Source organism: Thermobia domestica, chromosome 3, assembly GCF_964235325.1.
Source record: "Thermobia domestica chromosome 3, izTheDome1.hap1.1, whole genome shotgun sequence".
Lineage (NCBI taxonomy): Eukaryota > Metazoa > Arthropoda > Insecta > Zygentoma > Lepismatidae > Thermobia > Thermobia domestica.
Window position 1 is genome coordinate 146,930,134 of NC_137456.1, and position 27,921 is coordinate 146,958,054.

A 27,921-nucleotide genomic window follows, 5' to 3' on the forward strand; every position below is an offset into this window, starting at 1 on the left:
AATGTTTATACTACATATTTGACAATTATTTTTAGAAATGCCCTTGCAATTTTCAACTAGTAGATAAAATTGTTCAAATGTGACACAGTGTCAATTCCAGCAATGGAACATTGACATTCTCTCCAACCTTACCTGGTTACCTGTATTTGTGACCAAACATCAATGCTTACAATTTTCAAAAGATACTTGATCAGCTCATTACAATACATATCTTAAAATCTACATTCTAAACAAAACCTTAGAGAACAGAACTTTAAACTTAGTTTATTCTTCAGTGTTATAAACTAAGGACGTTAGAATATCTTGAAAATTCCTAGTTTCGTGATCTCTACAACGCCAGTAACTAAAATGAGTACGATTATGAGTATGCTTGTACATTATTACATGAGATTGGAATACTCAGTAAATAAGCTATTGATCTGACAATCATTAAAAAGATTCTACGAAGTGGTACATCTCATTCCCTTTCCTTGCAAAAAATAACATTTCTGTTTGTTATGGCAATGAGTCAAGAACAAGGGGTTATCTCCTTCTGTTGCCATATAAAGGGGTTACAAATTTGGTATTTTATACAAATAATGAAAAATAGAAGTAATATATTTTGCGAGAAATTCGCTCCAACCTGTGCTAGGTGCTCCAAAGAATTCGTAAGACATTAGAGAGCAGATTTATAACAGGACGTCTAGAAATTGAATTAAATATACAACAGCTTTCTGACCTAATCGACTCTTTGCACCCTGAGAAAAACATATTTTACAGGTGGCGTTATATTCTTCGGCGAACATTAATGTTAGGAGAGTACAGCCGTTATATATTAATGTTATATTTTAAAATGACCATATATTTGTACATTTATTTAATTCCCACTAACGTGTCATATTATTTTCCGATTTATTCCATCAGAATTATACTCTATGCTATTTATATTTGGTCAAAACTAAGCCGCTTTCTATATTACATGATAATGTCGTCTTAACAACACAAGGTTATTTTTATCAAATATTTTCACAAATCTAAATTCAGTATATAACATATAGCTAATTTATATTCCATTTCTCACCAAAGTCAGTAACAGCAGCACCGGAGGTGGTAGACATGTGCATCCCAGAATAGTTTCCTGAAATTAAGACGTTCAATTGAAAAAACATTGTTATCTAATTTTAAGTTCAACATTCGTATTTCAACTTTACACAGTGCATGAGTAAAAACATGGTACAAAATGCTCATAAATTAATCTGGTTATTTGATAATATGTTTCCAATGCTACGAAATTTCTAAATCTAAAGTAGGAAACCGAATATCAACTATATAAAACAAGCATATTTTATAGTAAAAAGGAAAATAGTTGTTTTCGAGGATTATATAGAGAAAGGAAGATTTTATATAGCTAATATGGAATTGGAAGTTACTTTGAGATTGAAAACAAACATTCTGTTCACTTAAAAGAAACAAAAAATTGATACATATAGTATGTTGTACAGAACACACATTAAGAGCTGCACTTAATTTTCTTATTTGCCAAAATATTACTCAAGGTCACGTATAAAAAGCTGCATTGTAACCGTCGGTAAGAGAAATTCTTATAATATAATGTAATTGTGTCTTCAATTTCTGTATTGTAAATGCAATATTCAAATTATATTACAATGAATTTTCAGTATGTTTTAATGTAATTAGATTTACTCTTGAAATAAAGTATAACTTAGCGTCTGTTCCAAACTGTAAATGAAATTATTGCAACAACTAAACTAAAAACAATGTAAGGTTTGAACTTCGGTAGCTACCAAGATGCAATATAAATATGATACTTCAACTAACTGATATAAAATTTGGTTTGAAATTATAGAAAGTATCCTTTAATATAGCTACATCCAGCATGACTTGAATAATCAATGTTTAGAACTGTATATTACTTACACCAAATATTTTTGCACTAAGATGCAATCTTTGTTTATATTCCTAATTTTTCTGGATCTTCTTATACTAATGTTGTTGAACATGATCTTGAATTGAAATTCTTTATGCTCATATTTCATATATGTGTAGTCTTGCTGATAAATTAATTTTATAACTTAATAATTATTAGTGTTCAATGCTCTTTTCAGTTGCAAAAATATTAAAAAGTTTTCTTTTTTTTATTTCAAATACAAATAAACTTTATTACTTTAAATCTAAGTTTATTCGAACGTTGCATATGTAGAAGCACTTCAGTTAACATATAAAGTATGACGAGAGTGATATACAATATTTTAACCAAAGAACATCACATTAGAAATAGTTCATTTTTTGTAAATTCCCAGAAGGAAAATTAGGTGAAAGTATAATGTGAGATTTTCCAACGAATTACAGGAAAATGAAGCATTAAGTTACGATTTAACCCTGGAATACACAGACAAAGAAAGCTTACGTGAATACACAGGTTGGGTGCCAGAGCACCCCATATAATTAAACGCTACTAAAATTAAAATACACGAACTTAAACATATTTATTTCACTTTATCACTTATAAGAATACACAATAGTAGTTTGTATATATTTCTGAACAGACACAGCTATTCCTTACAGCACGAATACAGACTTCGTTTCTGTGCTCAGCACAATTATCCATTTTGCATCTGATATAGTTTTTCTGTACTTATTTCTAGGGTATGTTCGACATCGTGCTTGCTACGGAAGTCTAGGTGTTGAACCAATTGCAGATGATGGTTCTTCTTGACACCAATGATATTTCTGATACCAGTAGACGAATCAGTGAGAAGATTCTTCTTGAGGCGCTCCAGCATGTAGTTTCTAGCTAACTACTACCCTCTTCTTTTAGAAACCCCGAATGGTGGTTGAGAACTCCATATATGATTGTTTCTCCCTAATATAGAGCCTTCCCTTATGGGCGGGTCATTTTTGATGTTACCCTCCGTGTCACTCATGCCACTTGCACTAATTTCATCATCGACTTCCGATTGTACTTCAATATCGTGATCGGACTCACTGAAATTACCTTCGGAATCAAAATCATCTTCTTCGAACGTGTTTAGTTCAAAGTCTGTAAACTTGCTTAAACCTGCACTCACTTTTGCCATAATGCAATTAAACAAATATACACGCAAAATATCTAAAACGAATTTCGTCAAAAATTGAATTTCACGTACGTAAACATACAGGTGGGGTACTGCCGAACCCCACCGCTCGAATATATTATCTTCTGAAAGGAGACAATTTACTTCACACCCACCACAGTGATTGTCACGCCCCAAAATGAGACTATACGGAAGCACCAACCAATATGCTTGAGAAGAGCGCCACAGTGGCGATAAATATAACGTCTGGGATGCTCCAGCACCTTCTGTGTATTCCAGGGTTAAAGGTGTATTCAGATTTGTTTAATGAGACACAAATAGTGATGGGTAAATTCCCGGGAAGATATTTTTCGGGAATATTCCAGTGAAGATTCCCAAAAATGGGAATTTTTCAGGAATTTATTTACAATCACAAAGAAAATTGCAGTCTATTACTATATTATAATTTCAAAGTTAAATTCTTTTTATATTACAGTATATTAATATTTTTGTCCCCAGAGGAGTCTTTAAAATGTATATTCTGAACGATGTTATTTTATTAATATTTAATTATATTTAGAGAGAACACATAAATGGATACTTATTTACAATATGTTCTATGAAAGTAAATATGTTTCAGAAATGGTATAGTAAGTCCACATACTTATAAACCGCTAAACAGTTTAAATTTACATGTAAGCGGATTTTCTAAACTAGACTACTAATGATATTAAAAATATATTAAATTTTTAAATATTATATACAAATTAGGTTGGGTAACTGCCAAAAGACCCATGTCCCACCATTGTGACATTTGCGCATAACAATGTATGTTCACAATATTTGCAAGATACTTTCCTATCTTTATAATTTGCATGTAACATTGCCACACACGACCTTTCTTCCTGCCCATTTCTCGAAATTTCATGCGTTAATTGACATATAAAAGAAGTCCGAGTACCTCTTCAGAAATTCGTCTATTACTAACAGTGGTTCAGGGTTTATTAATAGTAGTTCATCTCTATTTCTACATAATTCTACATTACTTTACAAAATAGATCCTTTTCATCATTTGTAAATTAGCACTTTGCAACTTTTGGCTATTGTTTAGCTTTGGGGGGACAGATTTTGCGGCTACTTTTTTTCGATATTCTATTCCGATGCGGTTGTTTTGTGGTTTCATACGTTAAATTACGTTACCAACATTAACTTCAGACAGCATTGCCAAGCGTTAGCGTGTGAAGGCGGGTTAGAGCTCCGCAGGGAACGTTGTTTTGTATTTACGTTACCAATAATTCACTTTTTTTCTCGCATAAATCACTTCCACTTAATTTTACGGTTTGTACAAATTCCCTACTGCCGTACAAAATGTGTTCGATACTTTCTTGACTACTTCAACACCAGTATCAACTCATTTCGTATGTAAATCATCCTACTTTTTCTACTTTTGGCCCCAATACTAAACAATTACCCTACTTTTAGTGCAAATGGAAATGAAACTTTAAAAAATCATATTATTACTTATATAAAGTAGTCAAAGAATTTTAAATTTTTTAACCTCCAAATTCTTTAAAACCTAGAAGTAAATTATAATATAAATTAAATATAAGTAAATTATAATTTAAAGTAATTAATCATATGGTTCTTATAATTTGGAAGATAAAGTAAAGAAATGGAAATAAATTCCTTCCCGGGAATTTATAAGCCAGGGAAAAATCCCGGGAATATTCCCATTTTTAAAATTTCTTTCCACCGGGAATATTCCCACTGCCCATCACTAGACACAAAGAAATTATGCAATCTCTTAATCAGATTTAAATTGAATCTATTTACGATTAGTTGCTAAAACTAAATATAGGTTTTAGTATAATAAAACAAATCATTAACCTTTTAACACTAATACTAAAATCTAGTTGTTTTCAAGAAAAATTTAACATACAAAATAGATTAAAATATAATGTTATTAAAATATAACGATAAAATATACTAGCAATGATTAGAGTTTAATTCCAATCAATAGAAATTAGTATTAAGCAAATTTAATTGTAAACATACGTAAAAAGCTTGGTTTTAAAATAACAAGAACTTTAATTAACAATTTTATATTTCAATATGAAGATTACTAATGTAGCGCAATAGACACAATTTTAATACAGTTCTTGGACATTAGGAAGAATTGATTAATTATTTAAATGTTTAGTTCATGTTTGAAACATATTAATATTTTTCCAAATACATATAAATTTAAGATCCATGATATTATTATGAACAGAATTGGGATAAAATTATATTAACAGCAATAATTGATAAAGAATTGGTCCCTGAAAATACATATGATATAGCCCGTTTTAAATCCTTACAAAGAAAAGAATCTGGTGCATGGCTACAGGCAACACCGTCAAAAAATATTGGAACTTTCTTGGACAACAACATGTTTCAAATTTGTGTCGCTCTACGTCTCGGTTTAAATATCTGCCATAGTTTCAAATGTACATGTCAAGAACAGGTTGATGAAAAAGGCTTAAATGCGTTAAGCTGTTCTAGGAGTGGAGGTCGAATTTCTCGTCATGGAGAACTGAATAGTATAATAAGACGAGCTCTTGCCAGCATTGATGTCCCAAGTATTTTAGAACCATCTGGAATGTCTCGAGATGATGGGAAACGACCAGATGGAGTAACATTAACCCCTTGGAAAATGGGGCAACGACTGGTATGGGACGTTACATGTGTTGACACTTTTGCACCTTCCCATTTACTTTCAACATGTAAAGAGGTAGGAAATGCTGCTGAGACAGCCTGTAAACGAAAACACACCAAATATTCAAAATTAAAAGAAGATCATATGTTCATCGCCTTTGCTACAGAAACTATGGGAGTTTTTAGCCGGGAAGCTAGGGAGTTCCTAAAGGAAATTGGGTCGAACTTAAACCTCAAGACGGGAGATACGAGAAGTGCACAATTTTTACTTCAGCGTATTAGTTTAGCAATACAGAGAGGTAATGCGGTCAGCATTTTAAGTTCCTTCCCTTCTTCAAAAATGGAAGAAGTTTTTTATTTGAGATGAACCTGAATTTATGAACACTTTCGACTGAAAAGTTTATAAACTAAATTTTGTCAACTCCGTGATATTTTCTCCTGTTACTTCCAAACATGTGGAGGATGGGCTTATTCGCTATTTTTTAGCTATGAAGTTAATTTGTTCTATACACACACACACACAAAGTACTAGTTGCATTTTCCATCATTGTTACTGTCATTATCCTTATTATTTATTTTGTAAAGTATATGTAGCAACCAGCAAGTAATATGTACTTTACATATGCCAAAAAAATATAGAAAAAAAATAAAAATGAATATAATGTTAAAAAAAATAAGATCCATTATTTTTTTATTGTAGCATTGTAGTATTGTAGTGGTTTATTGCATGATAAGAAGACGTATTGCAGTTAAAAGAAGAAATAAATTTTCTATCTTACAACACTCATAATTTTACTTAGTGTTGGAACAGTATTTTCAACGTTGAATTAATAAATAGAGTCAAGTTTTGCACTAGGAAATCAAAATCTTAAATTGTAAATCTTGAAGCTCAATGTACATGTAACTAATTTACAAATTTGTTAGTTATTACAGTTTTGATTCTGATTATTTTCTATTAACTTTTCGGATACAACCACCCGTAATTGTAATTGTAGCCGTAATTTTAGGGAGCAATTGTTGAAGTTGTTGTGTTCCCGATAGTCATTACGATTTTATAAATGCACATATGTCAAAGACATCGTTATTTTGTTTACTTCTGACACTGAGAAAATAAAACATTATACTCTTCCTCCAACGTGAAATTTGACTTTCAACCTTATGAATGAAAATTGTATTCACATTATGTCACTGAAACTCAAACTGGCTTGAGGTGGAATTCTCCTCGTACTTGCGGGATAATTATTGATATTAGTCATTTATAATATAGTTGAAATGTTTAAAGGAAACGTAAACAGAAACAATTCTCTGTCCCTCCCTTTCACTTGCAAGCTCTTCCCATCTAGCAAGTTTGAAGAAGAATGTGTTATGCTCAGAATAACGAAAATATTATTTGAAAGAAGCATTAAATAAAAATCAACAATATAAGCAGTCATTTTGAATAAGACAATTTCATGTGAATACCAAAGACATTACGTTTTCATTCACACTATTACATTTTCATTGATATGTGTATCCTAAACAGGGAAAAGATTCAAATATTTTCCACAAATCAATTTTCCCCATACGAAGAACTGTCGTTTCAGCTGGTTGAAAGAGTAGCAAATTTCAAAGAATGCAGTGACATGTTTTCATTCGTAAATATATCTAGAAGTAACTTTTTCTTGGGGCTACTAAGCCATACAGCTAACTAGCATGCTACCAAATGTATACAAATTTTTACTTTTTTTTAAACAATGGAGCTACAGATCTTGCACAACTGTAGTTGATTACAGTGGATTAGAAATATCGCTTCTGATATAATTTTGACCATGAATTTCAATTTCACTCATACCCTACAGCCTCATGAAATCACCTCTCATTATGTATAATACATTTTATAATGAGAGCCAATGTTCTTTGAGATTTTCAGTTTGCTGTTTCTCATTACTTTTTTCTTTCTTTCTATGTCGAATACATATATAGTTGTATTTGTAGACTGAGATTTCATATTGGTTTTAGAAACTTACAAATGTCCTTATCAAGTGTTTAATAAAATACTCATCAAAGTTATACCTACCGTAGAATAAGTCTTACTAACGAAACAAAGGTAATATAAACAACTGATAGAAGTACTTGGAACTTCACATAAATTTGTCTGTCGTTTAAGCTGCAAAACTGAAGTAAATCTCGTTTCTGAAATATTTGTAAGATGGGTTTAATTAAACGAGAATGTAACTAGCAATGTTTCGTATAACCCTGAATATATTTTTTTCTGTATAATGAGGAAATCAGGCCCATATGAGTGTGAATATGTAAGAGCCCCTAGGTATACATTGCCATCTGAAACTTGAACGTATACATGAACAAGTTAGGCACCAAATTCATGTCAGAGAGCCTTCCACTCTATTTAGCTCTAAAATCTCAAGGAAAAAGGGAATTATAAAATTCATCAACTCATTATATTGATCATTAGTCGCACATTTGTGACTTCCCAACTATTGTGGAGTAGCAGATTTTCATCACTTGAATGTAATCACAAAATGAGAGAATGTATTTACAGGCGTTATTATTACTTTAAATTTTGTGTGTTGTGGTCTCTTAGCAAGTTTCAATTTTTTCTTGACAACAAAGACAGTAGCTTCATTCCTAGGAAGTAGGAGAATATTTCGCCCATTGGCTAATCCATTTACACGACCTTAATGAATACCCATCACTTCGAATGTCTTCATATATACTTATACAATTATATATTAAAATTATATTGTGAAGTGATTTATAATTTTGTTTTTATTTCCGCCACACTATTACAATATTCTATAATTAGAGAGAAATTAGATTACCATTGTATGCTATCTTGCTAATAAACTGATCGTCATTAAAATTGTGACACCCAGAAGAAATTATCGTGAAAGAACGAAATTTGCACAGTATGTAGGAGATGATTATAGAAGGAAATGATTACGAAGCCAATGTCATCATGCGTTAGGTACGCCTGCCTTGCCACCTGGAAAGAGATACTTCGAGCAATCCAGGTATGCGCAGAGATGCGGCGAATGTGTGGTCGTAAGTGTAGTGTGTTAAAAACGATCTGCAATGCCACGTCGTCAAATACGGCATCGCTTCCAGCAGGATTCGCAGTTCCATCAGGGTCGAATTGTTACATACCGGGACTGTGGTTTATCATACCGAGAAATAGATACCAGTGTAGGATGGAATCCGTCTACTGTGGCACGTGTGTGGAACCAGTAGGCACAGGAAGGCACAATAGAACGACGACGAGATGCTCAATTTCCGCATCTGTCGACAGACTGCGAGGACAGACGCCTGGTATGCATAGTCCAAACAAACGGTACGGCCACATCAAAATGGCTGACGCAGAAAATGGGGGCATTATACGATGTGCAGTGTACCCACGAACCGTTCTGTTTCATTTGGCGGAGCAGGAAAACCTTTCTCGCCGCCCACTGCTGTGGATTCATCTGCGGGTTCATCATAATGCGCCCGACATTGTAAGTGCAAACATACAGCATTATGATGAACGTATGCGTGTCTGGCAGCAGCGTGGCACGAAGCTTCAGGACACTTGCATCATGCATCGTCACACACGCCCTTGAATAGGCATCATGGTATAGGGTGCCATTGCCTTAAGTTTTCGATCGCGTCTGGTACACATTCCACGGACACTGAACAGCCATGCCATTAATTAATGGACTGCTTAACGTCATTTTCAGCAGGATACGTGATCCCATTTTGGAAAAATGTCTTCGCATTCCTGGAAGCTATGCAAGTACCTATACTTCCGTGCCCCACACGTTCTCCACATCTCTCGCCAATTAAGCATGTCTGATCTATGGTGGGTCACCGGTTGGCTCAACATAGGTTTCCTCCATCTAATGTTGAGGTACTTTGACGCCGAGTAGAAACCGCTTGCGACGCTATACCTCAAGTAGACATCGATGGGCTTATTTTTTCCATGTCTGGATGTGTTACAGCAGTTCTGGTCGTCCGTGGAGGCTCTACTAGCTACTTGCTCCACGAAGTTCTGCAACCTTGCTGTGCACGTCACATGCAACAGTACCAACCTGTAAGTGAAATTATTTTATTATCTTATTAGTACCTCTCTCTTTGCCAAGTTTTGCATTTCTTCCTCATCTCGTTCTGGATGTTTCAATTTTAGTGGCAAGCAGTTTATATTGTAAAAAGTAATCTTCCTTGTTATTAATCCAAACTGAATACAAGATATTTAGCTAATTTATATTCGATTTCTAACCTGGCATAGGTGAATAGGGTACTTCACTAAACAAAAAAGGCACGGGATGGAGAGTTTCTGCAATTAGAAAGTTACATTTGAAATTATTGTTATGTAAATTTAATATTCATATTTCAATTTTTCACATAGTAAGAACTCTATAAGTAGTACAAGCACATTCACGAAAACAATATGGTAAATTTATTATGTTAAATATCCTTTCAAATTTCGAATTTGATTAAATTCATTTCACGTTTTTAGAATTATAAAATTAAAACTTTAAATTCAAGAAAATAGAAATATTTTAAATATAGTTTTCTAGAATATCTTAAGTAGCAAATATCAAATACAAAGATATAATAAAGTTAAGAACAAACATTTTGTGTATGTAAGTGAAAAAACAAATATAAATAAAACTAAAACATTACACAATTATTTTTATTCTAAAAACTATGTATAGATATATAAAAAAGCAACCAACTATCTTATTTCAAATTTATTCTAATCAAATCGGCGGTTAGAAACATATGCTTCTAATGAATTTGACAAAATTGGAGTCACTGAGGGATTTTTTTTTTTGTTTTCCTGTTTCTAAATATGTTATACAGATTGTATTAAAATTACTTTCTAAATGTCTAAACGTAAGTTTATACACGAAATACCAATGAGAAAAGTATAGCTTAGCGATTATTTAAGTAGATGTTGCAAACTGTAAATGAATTTCTCTCTTCTGAATTTTAAACCTTTGATGGGACCAACGATTCTGGTTTTATAACAGGAATATTTCCAAAATATTATTCTCTTTTGTCTACCTTTGCTAGTTGCATGTTTGGGTTTTCTGTAGTTTGACACCTTACATAATTTAACTCTTCAAATAAATATGACTGTATTTGGAAAGCGTATGCTTCAAGTTCCTTATGAGTACCAAAAGTTTTTTTTTTTTTTTTTTTTAGCTTAGGTATACTTTGTATTTGGGTTGCACATTACAGAGAATTTTCTTGACCTGTTCGGACTCTGAAGGCGGGTTCTTTAGCCTGCAGAACAGTAATGCAGAGTCTCTCACAAATTTTGCAAGAGCTTCATTTGGCTGTTGGAATTTTCTATTTATTTATTCGTCGAACATCTGTTCGTAGTGAAAACTACAATATTCCCTAATGAAATTATCTTTCAAGTCTGCGAAGCGAGGGAATGGCGATTTAAAATTGATCCATTCTCTACTGCTCTTACTAAGAAGAAGGAGTACTACCTTGAACAAAATATCGTCCGGGGATATTTCTTTTCACTTCGCGTAATATGTGATGGCACCTATGAACTGAAATGGACCCTGATCCGGTTTTCCATTAAAATTTGGTAACTGAATTTCGATGTCATCTGGCCATTTGCTACAGGATCAATGAGGCTGTTGAGCATTTTGCTGCGACGTGCTACTATGATTTTGAGTTTGAATTTTGATGTTTCTGACTAGTTGTAGGAAATGTTGTGCATCAAAGGAGCAGTTGGACTTAGAAATTCATTTTGTACAAATTATTTCCATTTGTAGAGTTGCAAATTCTAAATGCAATGGTGTTTGTTTGATCGCGATACGTTCAGTCGTTAGCGAGTAACAGAGGAAGAAATATATTGCGATGACATCATTCGTAGTCAAGCAGCGAGAGCTGGCTTCCATACACAGTGCCAATCAAGCATTTCGTTTATGAGAGGTGCAGTGGCACGTTCTAAAGTGCAATCTGCTTTTAAAGAAATGATTGCAAAGACTTAGAAATATCATCTGCAAGTACAAAATGATAATATCTTATGATGGGCTGCACAAAAGTTTTTATAATATAAAACGTACCTAGGTAGTTTCACCTGCAAAGCATAAGTTCAGCGTTAAACACAGAAAGAACTGAAATTTCGAAGCCAATACCATCCAAATAGGTGGCGGACGAGATTGGTACAACACCTAAGAACATTTCTTAAATCATTCTTCCGATTTCCAAACCTAAGTATGTTCATTTTCACGTTTTGTTGCAATTTTTATCGCTGAACCTATAATTTTGTGCTTCAAAGTATGTACACGAATGCGACATATCAGACAAAAATGAAGTATCTGTCAAGTTTGCCAGAGTACGAAATACACTTACCGGTTAAATTTCTTTTATTCACATCGCTCTAGGCTAAAAACTCTCATCACTCGTTTCATCATCATTGTCACTTGATACAGAAAACTTAAACGATGAATCAATATCCTGAGGAACACTGTCATCGTCATTGATTCCTTCTACAAGACGCTATATTTCACTTCCTAATTCACATTGTATAGCTTATTTCTAAAGGAATATCTTCAGAATCATGAGATACACCGCCGCTATTACCCTCTAATGTCTCGTCTTGACTATAACTGTCAATTGCGTCTTGTACGATATTTACGTTGGTAACTGGACATAGATCGGCGCTTGTTCATTGGTTCGGATTCTAAACCTTTCAATAACATACTTGGAACAGCATTCATTCTCAGTTTGCGTATAAATAATTCTTCAGGCATTAACCAGAGGTGGACCTATACGGTAAAAACTGGGGGAGGGAGGAAGTCAGAACCCAAACTATGATAGGTATATCATGTTTACTACAAACTTTCAAAAATATCTAAATAATAGCTCAAATTATTTTTCTCACTCAAAAAGCTGGGTGGCCTAAGGGTGGCCTTTCTCACCCAAAAAGCCCCAGCCTAGATCCACAACTGGTATTAGTTTTTCTTTCAGTAAACTTGACTGCTCAAAGTCGGACTCTTCAAGATGTTTGGAACACGAGTGTTTTTATTTGACACATTTTTTGTTTCCTATTGACTTTCTTGAGCCATAATTTATATCGATCTGGTGATTTCTCACGACTCTAAAATGTGAAAAAGATACTTTATGTCCTCAGTTTTAATCGTACGAGAATTAAGACCGAAAATACAACACTTGTTAGGAATTTCTACTTCACTTCACAGACAAAGCACGCGCAGTACCTACACGTGTTTTCTACTTCACACCAGTGTTTCTTTCAGAGAAAAATGATCTTGGGGTCACACTTAGTATTCGGAGAGGGACATTATTTTCACACAGTACTATTATATTTACTATATTACAGACGTATTATATTATTATATAGCTCCGGAAAACAGTGCCCCCCCCCCAAAAAAAAAGAAACACACATCTGGAAGTAACACTGCTTCGCAAAACACTACGTAATTGCTGCTCTCTCTCTACCCCTTTTTTATACTAGTCTCTAGGAAAAACAACTAACAAAAGCGTCCCTCAAGAATTCAACACAAAGCGGAACTGCTAACAAACCCAAATCACCTCGCGTAGCATACGCGTGACGTCAGCATTTACGATTCATCAAAAACAAATGCCTATAGAAGCTGACCGAGACGGCCTATAAAGATATAAAAAAATGCAGGTCTCTCATTTTTTGTTACTCTTTCTGTTGCACCAAACGTTTTTAACTTGAACTGATCCTTCAACTTCACCTTCGCTCTGCATACCTAGAGCCTCTCTGAGTGAGCTTATTTCTATTGACCTCGCCATGTTTCGTACTGATATCATGGATCTTATTCGCATACAAGGAATATTATGAGATTTGTGTTTTGCCTTATTGAGTCTGTGTGTATGCTTAGTTTCAGGATGATTACTTACTTAGGACGAGTCCCAGTTTACAATGGCTTTCTACGAGCCCTAAGCTTGTAACGTTTATGGGCGACCTCTCTGCGTGCAAGTGCAATTACCAGGCTGAGAGTATCTAAATTAATTACCGCATTCACCAGATAACAGCTTTCTTTCCAAAAAAAATATTCCTCTGGAGGAGAAATGATAGAACCACTAATTTCAAATAATTAACTTCACCAAGGTTGTTTTTGGTCAGGACGGTCTACGATCTGCCTCTCTCTCTTATTTTCTTTAGCGTACTCAAGAGAGGCAAGGAGAGAAAACAAAATTAAATATCCACTAATCCTTTAATTATCCTCATACAACCTTTCTTGTCGACCAATTTTAAATTAACCAATTCACCTTATTTGTAAAAATCTGGGGGTGTTCTTAATTCTACTAGCATATCAGACACAAACTTAACTCGAAAACTCATCAGGTGTCCTCTTTTGGATATTTTTATTTCAATGAAGTGCGAATGATGGTTGAGAGTAGTCTATGATCTCTAGATAAAATATTTATCTGTCTCTACTTGCCCTCCCGGAGACTGAGAGGGGCTTAAGAATTTCTCCATCCTAATCCCTAAAGAATAGGGGCTTAGTTCCTACTATAATAGATCTAAAAATTTGCTTCTTCTGTTATTAAGACAAAATTACATAAACTAATACCCTCACTTATCAAGGTTCACTCAGGAAACGTTCTCTTACAAGCTGATGAAGTGAACCAATTTGCAGTACTAAAGGATGGTAGACTTAAGATAAGGTATACCCACGCGCTGTCTGTCCGTTCGCCTGACGTCACCTTCGAAACCAAATCACTGACCCTCAGAACAAGACACTATTGTCACGCCCTCTCCGTTGACAGGTTGCTAGTTGTATTTCTATTGAAGATTTTCTACGTTTTTTTGGTTTTAACATTTTGTTAATTTGTTATACGCTGTTGTTTGTGACATTTTCTATGCATACATATTGTATTTTATACTGTACAACTCATCTCTATTTGTTACATTGACTCTGAAAGCTTTAACAATGTCCTCATGTGCTGTCTATGGCTGTAAAATGAGCAATAGAAAAGTTGGTGAATGCCAAGTTCCAATCATTTCCAAAGTAGGAGGATTTAAGCAATTGTAAGAATTTTACCAAATGAATGAATATGCTGTATACAGAAACATAACATATGTGTTCTTTGCTACTACCACTTTAAATACTGCTTTCGGCGTTAGTTTGCTTATATATATATATATATATATAAAAGAACAGGTCTTGACTGACTGATTGATCATCGTCCAACAGGGCATATTTAAAAACGCATTTTTGGAAATCAGAAGGGAAAAGGGAGAAAGAGAAGTGGAAATTATCTTAAAATCTCCATATCCTGGAATCTTTGAATGTTAAAGACATGACGTTTTGTATATGATCTTCTCATTTAAAACCATTATACTCATATTTTAGCGTTTTATGATATTTAGCCTGGACGAGAAGAAAAAGAAATGAAAATGAGAAAGAGGTGGGAATTGCAATTAGATGTCCATATCTGGGAATCTCTTAAGCTTAGAGACATGAAGTTCGATATTTAGACTTCTCAATTTAAAATAATTAGGTATGTATGTAAGCGTATTTTGATATTTGCCCTAGAAGGGAAGAAACAAGAGCATTATAATTAGACAGCCATATCTCGAAATCCATTAACGTTATTGGCATGAAAATTGGTGTTTAGATTTTTAATTTAAAATAATTAAATTTAATACAATTAAAGACATTTTTCTGAATATTTTAATGTTTCTTTAGAAAAAAAGAAAAAGGGGTTGGGGTTGTAATTCGTGAAACAAAATCGCCATTTCCCGAAATACCCACATAACATCTTAATTAATTATGTATTTCAGCGTTTTTTTTTTGTTTTTTTTTTTATATTACCGTTAAAAGGAAACAAGACGGGAAGAAAATAGTTGCGGGTTGCAATTGAAGCGCTTAGAGGATAAATGTGGTACGTAACAAATTGTAGATTCCGGAAAAATTGACTTTCACAACTATGTCCGTTAACATACGTCCTTCATCGTTTCCAAATCTCTTCACTGGGACGAGAACTCACTAAATGATGTGTTATGTGGCATGACTAACATATAACACGTGCATGAAACGCCAGAATTCAAAGTTTCGAAAAATGTAACATATCATCTTTATCCTAAGCGCTTCAATAGTTATAATAAGATAACCACACACCTTAAAATCCCTTAAGATTAGAGTTCTGAGGGATATGAGAAGTGAGAGGCCGTGGGAAAAGCAAATGCAGGGGTTTGGGTGCGAAGTTCCCGGCTAAGCAAATTCGAGTTATTTAATAAAAAATCTGCATGAGGTAGAATTTACATGCTGGTTTCTTCGTATTTGTTTTTGAAGCTCCACGTTAATCACGTAACTTTAATTCATGTGTGCTTATTTTCTAATATTTAGCAGTAGTTTATAAAAGAGTATTTTGGAATGAAAATTTATATCTAAATTCACTTTTTTATCACTTGTGTCATCTTTATTTTCTTTATCAGGATTATAGAAGATACTTGATTCGAATATTTTCATAGCTGTGGCTTTTGTTGTGTAATAATGTCAATCTTAAGCAACTCCCTTTAATATGTTACGTGTCTCATCTTTTCTAACAATACTATTATTTCTCAAATTATTTTTTTAGACCAAGCAGGGAAAAAGAAAGAAGTATTGTTCCTTTCATTTTGATGAAGAATCAAAGTGCAGAACAATATGCAGAAAGAATTGCTCATGACAAGGAAATTTATTCAAGATAGTTTAGAAATCTTTTTTCTTATATCAGAGGCATGGGTTCAAGCAACGACTATCCGGATTCTCTACGATTTAAGTACAGACTAAGAGGATATATAATGGAAAAGCATTCTGCTACTCTAATGACTCACAGTAAAAATGTCAAAGCTATCGAAGAATCTTCTACGCAGCAGGAAATAGTAAGGTCTGCATTAATTGAAGATATATATTTGAAAAACTCCGTACTTCATGATGAATTCTGTACAACAGTGCAAGTATTGATGTATATTTTACCACAAATTGAAAATGAAAATGAAGATAAAAATATCTTCATTAAATATGCATGACCTTGAAGAATAGTCTCGAATTTATAGCTGGGCGGGAAGGTTTCAAATTGAAGACTTTGGGGCAAAAACCCGTTAAGTCAAAAAGTGAAAGTGTAAAGGAGATAGCTTCAAAAGGGTTTCTCGTCGTCCGATTCTCTTCAAACTTGGCACATTTATAGTAGACCGAAAATAAATCGACACGTATTTTTTGTTTCTTGTCGTTTTTGCGAGAAAAGGGTTGTAGGGGCTATGCCCTCCTTCGAAATGACAAAGGACCCCGCACAATCCTTATGGAAACTGGATTTTGGTGGAATTGCTTAAAACCATGTTATATTGTAGATATGGTGTTCCCGAGAAAAAGTCTCAATGAGCACAGCCATAAATAACTGACCGTTTGGGCACTACAGGGCCACTTTTTTAAAAACAGCCGAAGATAGTGATATTCTAGATTTCGATGAAAATGACTGAGACTGTGATATGTTGTAGATATTGTGATCCTGAGAAAAAGTCTTCTTAATGGGGATAACCACCAATCATTGATCGTTTGACCACTACAGGGCCACTTTTTTCAAAGCAGCGGAAGATAGTGATATTCTAGATTTCGATGAAAATGACTGAGACTGTGATATGTTGTAGATGTTCTGATCCTGAGAAAAAGGCTCAACCACAAGTCACTGACCGTTTGGCCACTACAGGGCCACTTTTTTGAACACAGCCGAAGATAACGATATTCTGGATTCCGGTAAAAATGACAAAAACTAATATGTTGTAGATATTGTGATGATGAGAAAATGTCTTAATGGGGATAACCACCAATCACTGACCGTTGTAACACTACAGGGCCACTTTTTTGAGAGCAGCTGAAGATAAGGATATTCTACATTTCGGTAAGCATGACTAAAACCGTTATATGTTGTAGAAATTGTGATCCTGAGAACAAGTCTTAATGGGAATAACCACCTTAAAAAGCTGTCTCTTTCTTTTTGTAGATTTTACTCATATAAATTTTATTTCATCTTCAACCTATAGCGGAAAGAGTTTATTTATGTGGTCTTTCAAAGATCTATATCCAGAATAAGAAAGTATCTAATTTTTAACTCCATACCTGACGCTTTTGCAGTAGTTCCACTCATGCCAGGCATTGAAGTGCTCGTATTGACGATAAGTGGCACAGCTGAAATTATAAACAAATTTGATTGATTACTGATGTTTAAAATTAAGGGGACATTTTAGTTTTAAAATGAAGAAGTGAAAGAACATTTAAAACGTTCTTCGAATATAAAAGGATATGTTTTCTTAAAAGATGAAATAAACTATACCATAGGTTTAAGTCTACTAATGCTCCAAGATTACATACGATACAGGGTGTAACGGGAGGTCATGCAAATACTGCAGTAGGCATTTGTACGTGACTAGTATATGAAAAACGATCATATGAACATATATTGCGAAACGCCTAGTTTTCGAGTAAATTGGAGCAAAGGAAGAACAACGAAATCCACCACGTACGTATTCCCCAATTTATTACTAGTAGTACCATAAATATTACAAATTATACAAATTATACAAATTGTACAAATTATACAAATGCAGTGTGAAGGCTTCTGACGGGTGAACCTAGATCCTATGCTGCGCACAAAGTAGGGAGGCCCTGATTGCAGATCCCTCTCCCGAACGTTAGTTCTGTGAGTGCGGACAGGTCAGTGCCGTGTACTACAGTTGCAGTTCGGGGCGTTGAATGGGCCAACATGCCCACCGTGTTCACAAATGCAGTATACCCAGACATAATCTTCGTGTATGAGATCTGCAACAGCAATAGTCATCTGGCAGTAAACGCATACCGTTGCTGATTTCCAAACCGTCGAACACCTACCATCTGTGCGTTCGCCTACGTGTACCAGTCCATCCGGGACCATGGCACAGTGTCCATGCCGTGTAGATAAGTTGTGAGGGATAGAAGGCTGGCTAGTGCGGCACATAGTTGTATTGTTCAATACATAGTACGCAGCCTTACAACAAGTACTAGAAGCATAGCATGTCGACACGAGGTCGGGTTTGATATGAGAGTGTGGAGAACATTAGCAAAGAAAGACCTGCATCAGTACCATTTACATCGTGTACAATGATGGTGAGGAAAAGAAACGTGTGGCCTTTTGTACAGGAGTAACGTAATATGAGCACATAATTCTGTATATCATGTTCATCGACGAGGCTAGTTTTACGGGAGACGGCATAAATAATAGGTACAATTGGCATTATTGGTGTGATACTAATTGGCATGCTACCATCTCCACAAATTTGCAGCACCGTTTCTCGTTACATGTGTGGTGCTCCGTAGTGAATGGCATACTCAATGACCCAATCGTCCTACACAATAACCAGAATGGACATACTTCCCATCAGTTTCTGAAGACAATACCACCTGCGTTTGAGGACGTGCCACTGGACATTTGCCAAAACTGCTACTTTCATTAATGGTAATAATAGTAATAAATTGGTGAATCTGTACGTGGCGTTTCACGTTGTTACTCCATTCCCGAATTTACTCGAAAATCAGGCATTGGGAATATATGTTCATATGAACCTTGTAAATATACTTGTCACGTACAATTTAAAGCAGTATTTGTATTACCTTCCGTTACACCTTGAATTTTAAAAAGATACATTTAACACAAGCAAAGTGTCTGTTCTGCGTACACAAAGAATGAGGTTTATGTAAAATATTTGAAACAGATAAACATAAAAAGGTTTTAGTTACGAAATACTCAGTAACCTACAATTCAGTGCTCAGGTAATAAACACATATTTAAACTGCATTAGCAATTTAGTTCTTTACAATATGCGAGAAAATTCTCTACATGGAAAATTATTGAATATCGTAATAAGATATTTTTTTAAATTATAACTTATTAGTGATGCCATGAACAAAATTAAACAAGAATGATGCCGCAATTAGGATAATTTAATCCGAACATACACACGTACAGTGGCTCAACATGAGGATTTAACGCAAGGATGATTCCACTGCAGCTACTGTATGCAAATGTTCACTGCTTTTAATCCTAAGGGTAATATTTCATACTCTTATCCTCATCCTTAGGATACGTGTGAAATATTGCACCAAAATTCATTCCTTACTACCTAACAATGTCGGAGAACTTGAGACCAGAAATATAATTACAATATTGTATTACTCCCTTTGGGTGTCACGTCTTGCCAAATTCCGCTTTACCTGGAACCCATTGTTGAACGAAATTATTTCTACGACATTGCTATACATTCTACCTCTAGAACCAATTTTTTAAATTTTCATACCTGACGGCATTGTAGAGGTTATGTTAAGGGTAGGTATTGAAGTCGTCCTGGGTGAAACAAGCGGCTGTGCTAGAATTAGAGATAACAAAAATTTAGTTAAACGCCTTCAGAGAAAAGCGAAGGGTTTTTTAATTCAATAGATGGTGAAAATAAAAGAAGAAAGAAAGTAAATGTGGTTATCTATATTTTATAATAATCTATATGATTTTGAACAATTCAACAATTTACATTACATATTTTATGTAGTTTCCTAGAACACATTTCGACACACCTTTTAATTAAGAATAACGCAGGATTTAACGCAAGGGTGATTCCACTGCATCTACTGTATGCAGATGTTCACTGTTTTTCCTTCTCAGGATTACATTTCGTAATCCTCATCCTTAGGATACGTACAAAATATTGTACCAAAATCTATTCCTTACTACCTAACAATGTCGGAGAACTTGAGACCAGAAATATAATTACAATATTGTATTACTCCCTTTGGGTGTCACGTCTTGCCAAATTCCGCTTTACCTGGAACCCATTGTTAAATGAAATTATTTCTATGACCTTACAATATATTCTACCTCTAGAACCATTCTTTTTAAATTTCATACCTGGCGGTATTGCAGAGGTTATATTAACGGTTGGCATTGAAGTCGTCCTGGGTGAAACAAGCGGCTGTGCTAGAATTAGAGATAACAAAAATTTAGTTAAACGCCTTCAGAGAAAAGCGAAGGGTTTTTTAATTCAATAGATGGTGAAAATAAAAGAAGAAAGAAAGTAAATGTGGTTATCTATATTATATAATAATCTATATGATTTTGAACAATTCAACAATTTACATTACATATTTTATGTAGTTTCCTAGAACACATTTCGACACACCTTTTAATTAAGAATAACGCAGGATTTAACGCAAGGGTGATTCCACTGCATCTACTGTATGCAGATGTTCACTGTTTTTCCTTCTCAGGATTACATTTCGTAATCCTCATCCTTAGGATACGTACAAAATATTGTACCAAAATCTATTCCTTACTACCTAACAATGTCGGAGAACTTGAGACCAGAAATATAATTACAATATTGTATTACTCCCTTTGGGTGTCACGTCTTGCCAAATTCCGCTTTACCTGGAACCCATTGTTAAATGAAATTATTTCTATGACCTTACAATATATTCTACCTCTAGAACCATTCTTTTTAAATTTCATACCTGGCGGTATTGCAGAGGTTATATTAACGGTTGGCATTGAAGTCGTCCTGGGTGAAACAAGCGGCTGTGCTAGAATTAGAGATAACAAAAATTTAGTTAAACGCCTTCAGAGAAAAGCGAAGGGTTTTTTAATTCAATAGATGGTGAAAATAAAAGAAGAAAGAAAGTAAATGTGGTTATCTATATTATATAATAATCTATATGATTTTGAACAATTCAACAATTTACATTACATATTTTATGTAGTTTCCTAGAACACATTTCGACACACCTTTTAATTAAGAATAACGCAGGATTTAACGCAAGGGTGATTCCACTGCATCTACTGTATGCAGATGTTCACTGTTTTTCCTTCTCAGGATTACATTTCGTAATCCTCATCCTTAGGATACGTACAAAATATTGTACCAAAATCTATTCCTTACTACCTAACAATGTCGGAGAACTTGAGACCAGAAATAAAATTACAATATTGTATTACTCCCTTTGGGTGTCACGTCTTGCCAAATTCCGCTTTACCTGGAACCCATTGTTAAATGAAATTATTTCTATGACCTTACAATATATTCTACCTCTAGAACCATTCTTTTTAAATTTCATACCTGGCGGTATTGCAGAGGTTATGTTAACGGTAGGCATTGAAGTCGTCCTAGGTGAAACAAGCGGCTGTGCTAAAATTAGAGATAACAAAAATTTAGTTAAGTGCTGTAAGAGGAAAGCAAAGGTTTATAAATACAATTGATGGTGAAAATAAAAGTAGAAAGAAACTAAATATGGTTAGTAAATTTTATAATAACATATATATGATTTTGAATAATTCAACAATTTACATCACATATTTTATGTAGTGTCCTAGAACAAATTTCGACACACCTTTTATTTAATACTAAAGGAATGTCCATTCCATTACGGGACATAAGTTTTACGTAAAATATTAGACATGTATGGGTAACCACGGTAAGAGTGAACAGTTTTTGTAAATCAAAGAATTGCGGTGGAATGGTGACGGAGAAAAACGCAATATGTTCTCTATGTGAAAGCCTGTTATCTCTAATAACATACACAGTTTAATTGCGGAAAATGAAGCAGAGGATAGAGAGGAATAACATAGTTTTGACGAAGGAAAAAAATTGTACTCTTGCCCCATATGGTGGGATAAGAGTAAACAACAGTTGGGGCAACGATGTACAGTCGAATCAAAACATAGAAATTTACGCAAAAACACAGTAAAAAACATTGAATCACAGATATATATGTACTGCTTACATGGAACTAAGGAAGTTATAAAATACCAAACAGACTAGTGTCAAATGGAACTGCCAACAAATGTTACAGTACTGTATATCATACATGTTATAATTACAAAATATGAAAATAGTAGAAATCATTGATTGATTGGTTGATTGATTAGAGGGATCAATGGGGACGTCAGCATCAAGGCTATATATCCCCGCCACGATTAAAACGGTTGCTCTGGACTGAGAGATGTAAAGAAAAAGAGGCTAAAAGAGTAGAGGGCAATAAACAAAAGTGCTGCTAAATAAAAGGAGAAAAAGAAAAATAGAAAATAAAATAATAAATAAATTAAAAAATATAACAATAGCAATGTATAGAGAAACGATAAAAGCTAACAGAAATTACAAATTTAGCAGCAATGAAACAGTGACAACACACTAAAAGAGCTCAGAGAACGTGAGCAACCCTACAAGCATTAAAGTCAAGTACCGGCGAACTATAACACTTGAATCCCCAAGAGCACGGGTATGAACAGAAGGCAATCCGAAACGTTCTCTGAGAGCAAAGTATTCAGGACATTCAACAAGAATGTGCTGAATACTCAGCGGGACTATACACTCCTCACAATACTAAAGGTTTAGTCTGCGCAGCAAGTAGCCATGCGTCAGATGAGAGTGTCCGATACGCAAACGCGCCAGGGGCACTTCATCTTGACGACAATGGGACGAGGACGTACTCCACTCTGCTAAGAGTGGTTTGACTGCGTGTAATTTATTCTCAATGACCTGGTCCCAATATGCTTGTCAGTGAGAGCGCATCAATATGTGAAAATACGAATGAAGATCGGAGCAATGAAGGCTATGCTCCACAACCCGGCCAAGGCGGCGTTCTTGGCGGTGTGCTTGGCAGCTGTGCCAGCACGTTCGTTTCCCCGGAAGCCTACATGACCCGGCACCTAGCAGACAACGACGACATAACCCTGTTGCTGCAATTGATGGCATCTCAAAAGAATGTCCTGCACGAGAGAGTTCATACTGAAGACATTCTGTACACTCAGAAACACGTTCTGAGAATCGGTGCAAACAAGCACACGACGTAATGAAAGCGTGAGAGCATGGTCCAAGGCAAGCTTAACTGCAGTCAATTCGGCAGTGAACACAGAACACAGGCGATGCAAATGAAATCCTGAGTTGTCCTCGTCGGTGACAAAGGCACAGCCTACAAAATCCCCATCCTTAGAACCGTCTGTAAAGAACGCACGAAAATTGGGGTACTGATCTAACAGTACGGAAACCTCCTGCTGGTACACCTGGGAACTAGTCTGAAGTTTCGAATCCATAGATAAACGGAAATCTGGCGAGAGAGACAAAGAAGCCATGGTGGAATAGCACAAAAGTGAACCAACGAAAGACATGGCCACACTAAATCGTCGGCAAGGAAACTCTCACACGCATGGATGTACCATGGACGTGTAGCGCGAGGACGTTCAGCATAGCGCTCGTATATCCGAGCACCACGGAGACATGGTCTACAAGGGTGGTCTGGAATACAACGCACATGCGCGGAATAATTAAGAAGTCTGCTGCGACGATACGCTAACGAAGGTTCATTGGCTTCAACATACAGGCTGGCAACGGGACTAGTTCGGTAGGCGCCAATAGCAATACGAATACCCAGGTGATGCACTGTGTCAAGTTGGCGTAACAGAGAATCACGAGCAGAACCATAGGCAATACAGCCATATTCTAACTTGGACCGAATTAGACTACGGTACAAACGAAGCAGAACAGTACGATCAGCACCCCATGTGCGGTGGGAAAGGACACGAAGGAGATTCAGAGTTCGAAAACAAGAGTACTTAAGATTCCGAAAATGTGGTGCCCACGACAAGAGACGGTCAAGGACCACACCCAAGAAACGGACTGTATCAACGAATGACAAACGGGTGCCATCAAGGTACAAGTCCGGGTCAACAACGCAGGTACGATGCCGGAAAAAGTGAACACATTGAGATTTCTCGGCGGAAAAGCGAAATTCAGTCTCATTCGACCACTGAACAAGACGATTCAGAGTCAGTTGAAGCTGTCGAGTAATGCCGCGAAGGTGGCGGGAGCGACAGAAAATTACAAGGTCGTCAACATAAAGCAAACTAGACACAGGAGCCTGGATCTCCGAAAGAACGCTCTTGGCGGCGACAGCAAACAACGTGACACTAAGGACACTCCCTTTGGATCACCATTTTCTTGTACAAAGCGCTCTGAGAGACTAGATCCCACACGCACTCTAAAGTGTCGCTTGTGAAGAAAATTCGTGATAAATTGGGCTATTGCCCACGAAGACCCCAGTCATATAATTGGTTTAGGATTCCGTAACGCCAGGTAGTGTCATACGCCTTCTCTATTCGTAGAATATAGCTACAAGATGTTCTCCGTTGAGAAAGGCGTCTTGAAGTTGACCCTCAAGATAAGGGAGATTGTCTGTCGTGGAGGGGAAACGCGAAACCCACTTTGAAACTTGCTCAAAAGTAAATGTGATTCCAAATACCACACCAGGCGCTTGATGACCATGCGCTCAAACAGCTCACAGACACAGCCCATGAGAGCAATGGGTCTCTAGCTCCTGGGGCTAGTTACGACCTTATCTGGCTTTCAGATAGGAAGAACCAGTGCCTCACGTCATGCCGGTGGAAAAATCTTCTCATCTCAGAGGCGATTATAGAGTTGCAATAAAGCAAGCTGAGTATCGCGGGAGATGTTGCGCAACAGTTCGTAGGATATACGACCAAGCCTTGGAGCAGTATTGGACGATTCACGAAGAGCAGAATCAAATTCAACAAGGGTGAAAGGAGGATTGTAATCTTCGCTGTTTGCGGTACGGAAATTTAACGGGTTCCGCTCTAACCGGGCCCTAATGGAAACAAACCCTGGATTATAATGGCCAGACTCAGAGATAAAAGCAAAATAATGGCCCAAAGTCTTAGCTATCTACCAAAGCTGATTAATTAAGACACCATTGACAGACAAAGCTGGAACATCAACAGGAGGATTATTTCCAGTAATAGAGCAGACCCGACGCTACACAGTGGACGTTGTTGTGCGACTATTGATGGACGAAACGTAGTTCATCCAGCTTTGGCTCTTGGAAAGCTTGATAAGACGACTAGTTCGAGCACGTAGAGTGCGGAAACGCTGCAGATTTTCGTCAGTGGGATGACGATTAAAAGTGACAAGAGCGCGCCGACGAGCCAGGATAGCCTCACAAATGTCCGCAGACCACCAGGGAACACGCCCGCAGGACACGTCGCCAGTAGATTATGGGATGGAACCATGAGCAGCATCAAGGACAGTCTGCTCAAAAGCCTCTGCAACAGCACCTTCACGGAGATCATTACGACAATGAAACTCATTGAGCTCACGAAAGTTACGTCAGTCAGCAAGCTTCAGATTAAAGCGGCGGATATGTAAAAGGGGAGTGACAGGGAGACCATCAAAAAACAAGGGAAAATGATCACTGCCACAAAGGATAGGAGGAATCATTTCAACATTCATCATGAAGCACAAAAATGTTACTTGCGGTGCACACAATGGTCACACACGTATACAGACTTTCTTTGGTTAAGATTGGAACATTATTCGTGAGACCACTTGTTGCAGATGACACAGCAAATTCTCATTTCACCGTTTGGTGCATCTAAAAACAATTCCCCACTGAATTAGTTGGGCATACCCATGGATGTGGATGACTTTGATGCGAATTTGTAGCTTATTTCGTGTTCTCGTGCGTCATGACATATAGTCAACAATTCGGGCTGCGAAATTCTAAACGATAATGCAAACATTTTGTTAGTAGTCTATAGCCGCCAACTTCTGTCTTACCTTTGCAAATATTTTTTACGGAATGTCACATGTTGACTCTTACATTTTCTTTAACCAACTTTAAAACAAGCGGCAAGTGTGAACGTTCACACTTGCCCTGTGTACTCTTGCCCCACTTCAGATATCTTCCAATAATTGCCTGCCATTTCCCGCCAGAGCATTTTTTTCTTTTGCTTACTACTGATAAGAAATACGAACTTATACAGCTTTTGCAGGAAATATTTCCAATCTTGCACCTTTAGCTGAAACTACATTATAAACTGTGACACATGCCTACGAATCTTTTACTTCTTTCGTTAGCAACAAACTTTCTACTCTGCTGCACTTCACACTGCATGTACATGGCTCCCCTCCTCTTCCGTTCTGACATATGACATGCCAAACTAATTTTCGACATTCGCTTGTTTACCGACGTTGCCACTTCTTCGTCAATAGCATTTTCACTCTTGCCTCAGCGTTGATTCTTGCCCTGGTTACCCATATTTATATTTGTTCCAGTCTAAAATGGTTGTTAATGAACTAACATTCTACTGGCGCAATGTAAGCAAGAATTTCTAGTTAGGAGAGATATTCTGTAAACTCTGTCACATCTTTCACCTAGCGTATATAGGTAACATTTACAAACACAAGGTTTCATGTGACGTAAATGTAACAGAAACTTAAATATGTTGTTGTAACGTAAATTTAGTTTCTTGCGAATGAAATGTCCATGTCACGTGCGTTGTTTCCAACCATTAATAAGGAAGAAATACAATAGTGTAATTATCGAAGACAGTTCCCGCCTTCAGTCACACACTTTTTTTTTTCAAATGGTCAGACAGCGATTGGATTACGTGGCGAAAGAAGTCTTAAATTTAACATGCGAAGAGCTTTGCAATACCATGTTGCACCACCCAGTCATAAAGAAAGGTATTCTCTCTCAACAAGTAATCCAGATGCTGGATGAGGTGGGAGTTTGGGAGAGAGTCGTAAGGAGAAAACGCTGGATGAGGAATGGTTTCATGTCGTAAATCACGGAGAGTCTGCATCATCCTTTAAGGGATAGGTGTGAATGAACTGATGAATAACACGGGAAGTCATATATCTTCATCATTGCTGAGTGCTTTAAAACATGTTTCTGTCGAATTTCGTTAATTTCATCGATATGTCCATCTGTATTGATTATTTCACTTGCGCAAAAAGTCATAGTGTGTCACTTCGTGCATAAACGATCATAAAAGCAAAACCATCTCCGTGACTGGAGAGATAGCATAGGAACTCGTCCTGGACGCTAGTCGCAATGCAAATACTATTCTATCGTTCTACAATTCACATATCCGATCTACCTTTTGTCTGAAGTGTATTGGCAATCCCACGCAGAAACCTTTTTCGGTTGTTCCTTAGACGCAGAGAACTACGCACCTCAAGGTTACTATTCTTGTCGAGCTATGTCAATTCATGTCAGCTCATCAGTCTAACGTTTTCTATGCCGATTGCACGGAGATGCGAAACGACATTGGCACGTATGATATATTCCTAACTCGTCTGTCAGTGCACGAACACTTTTCCCGGGCT

General features: G+C 36.0%; 1 protein-coding gene across 8 annotated transcripts in view; it reads right to left on the minus strand.

Annotated features, from left to right (window-relative positions):
* The window catches only part of LOC145680797 (uncharacterized), a 162,343-nt gene that overhangs the window by 116,666 nt on the left and 17,756 nt on the right, over positions 1 to 27,921 (minus strand). For 2 of the 8 annotated variants that reach the window (XM_081751840.1, XM_081751838.1), the window contains exons 3-9: positions 21,859 to 21,927; positions 21,257 to 21,325; positions 20,655 to 20,723; positions 20,053 to 20,121; positions 17,843 to 17,911; positions 10,000 to 10,056; positions 1,061 to 1,117 (exon numbers count right to left, since the gene is read on the minus strand). In XM_081751840.1, coding sequence (XP_081607966.1) covers positions 1,061 to 1,117; positions 10,000 to 10,056; positions 17,843 to 17,911; positions 20,053 to 20,121; positions 20,655 to 20,723; positions 21,257 to 21,325; positions 21,859 to 21,927 — 459 coding nt within the window. The remainder of the gene's footprint in view (positions 1 to 1,060; positions 1,118 to 9,999; positions 10,057 to 17,842; positions 17,912 to 20,052; positions 20,122 to 20,654; positions 20,724 to 21,256; positions 21,326 to 21,858; positions 21,928 to 27,921) is intronic. The other 6 variants (XM_081751843.1, XM_081751839.1, XM_081751842.1 and 3 more) reach the window with 6 other exon arrangements.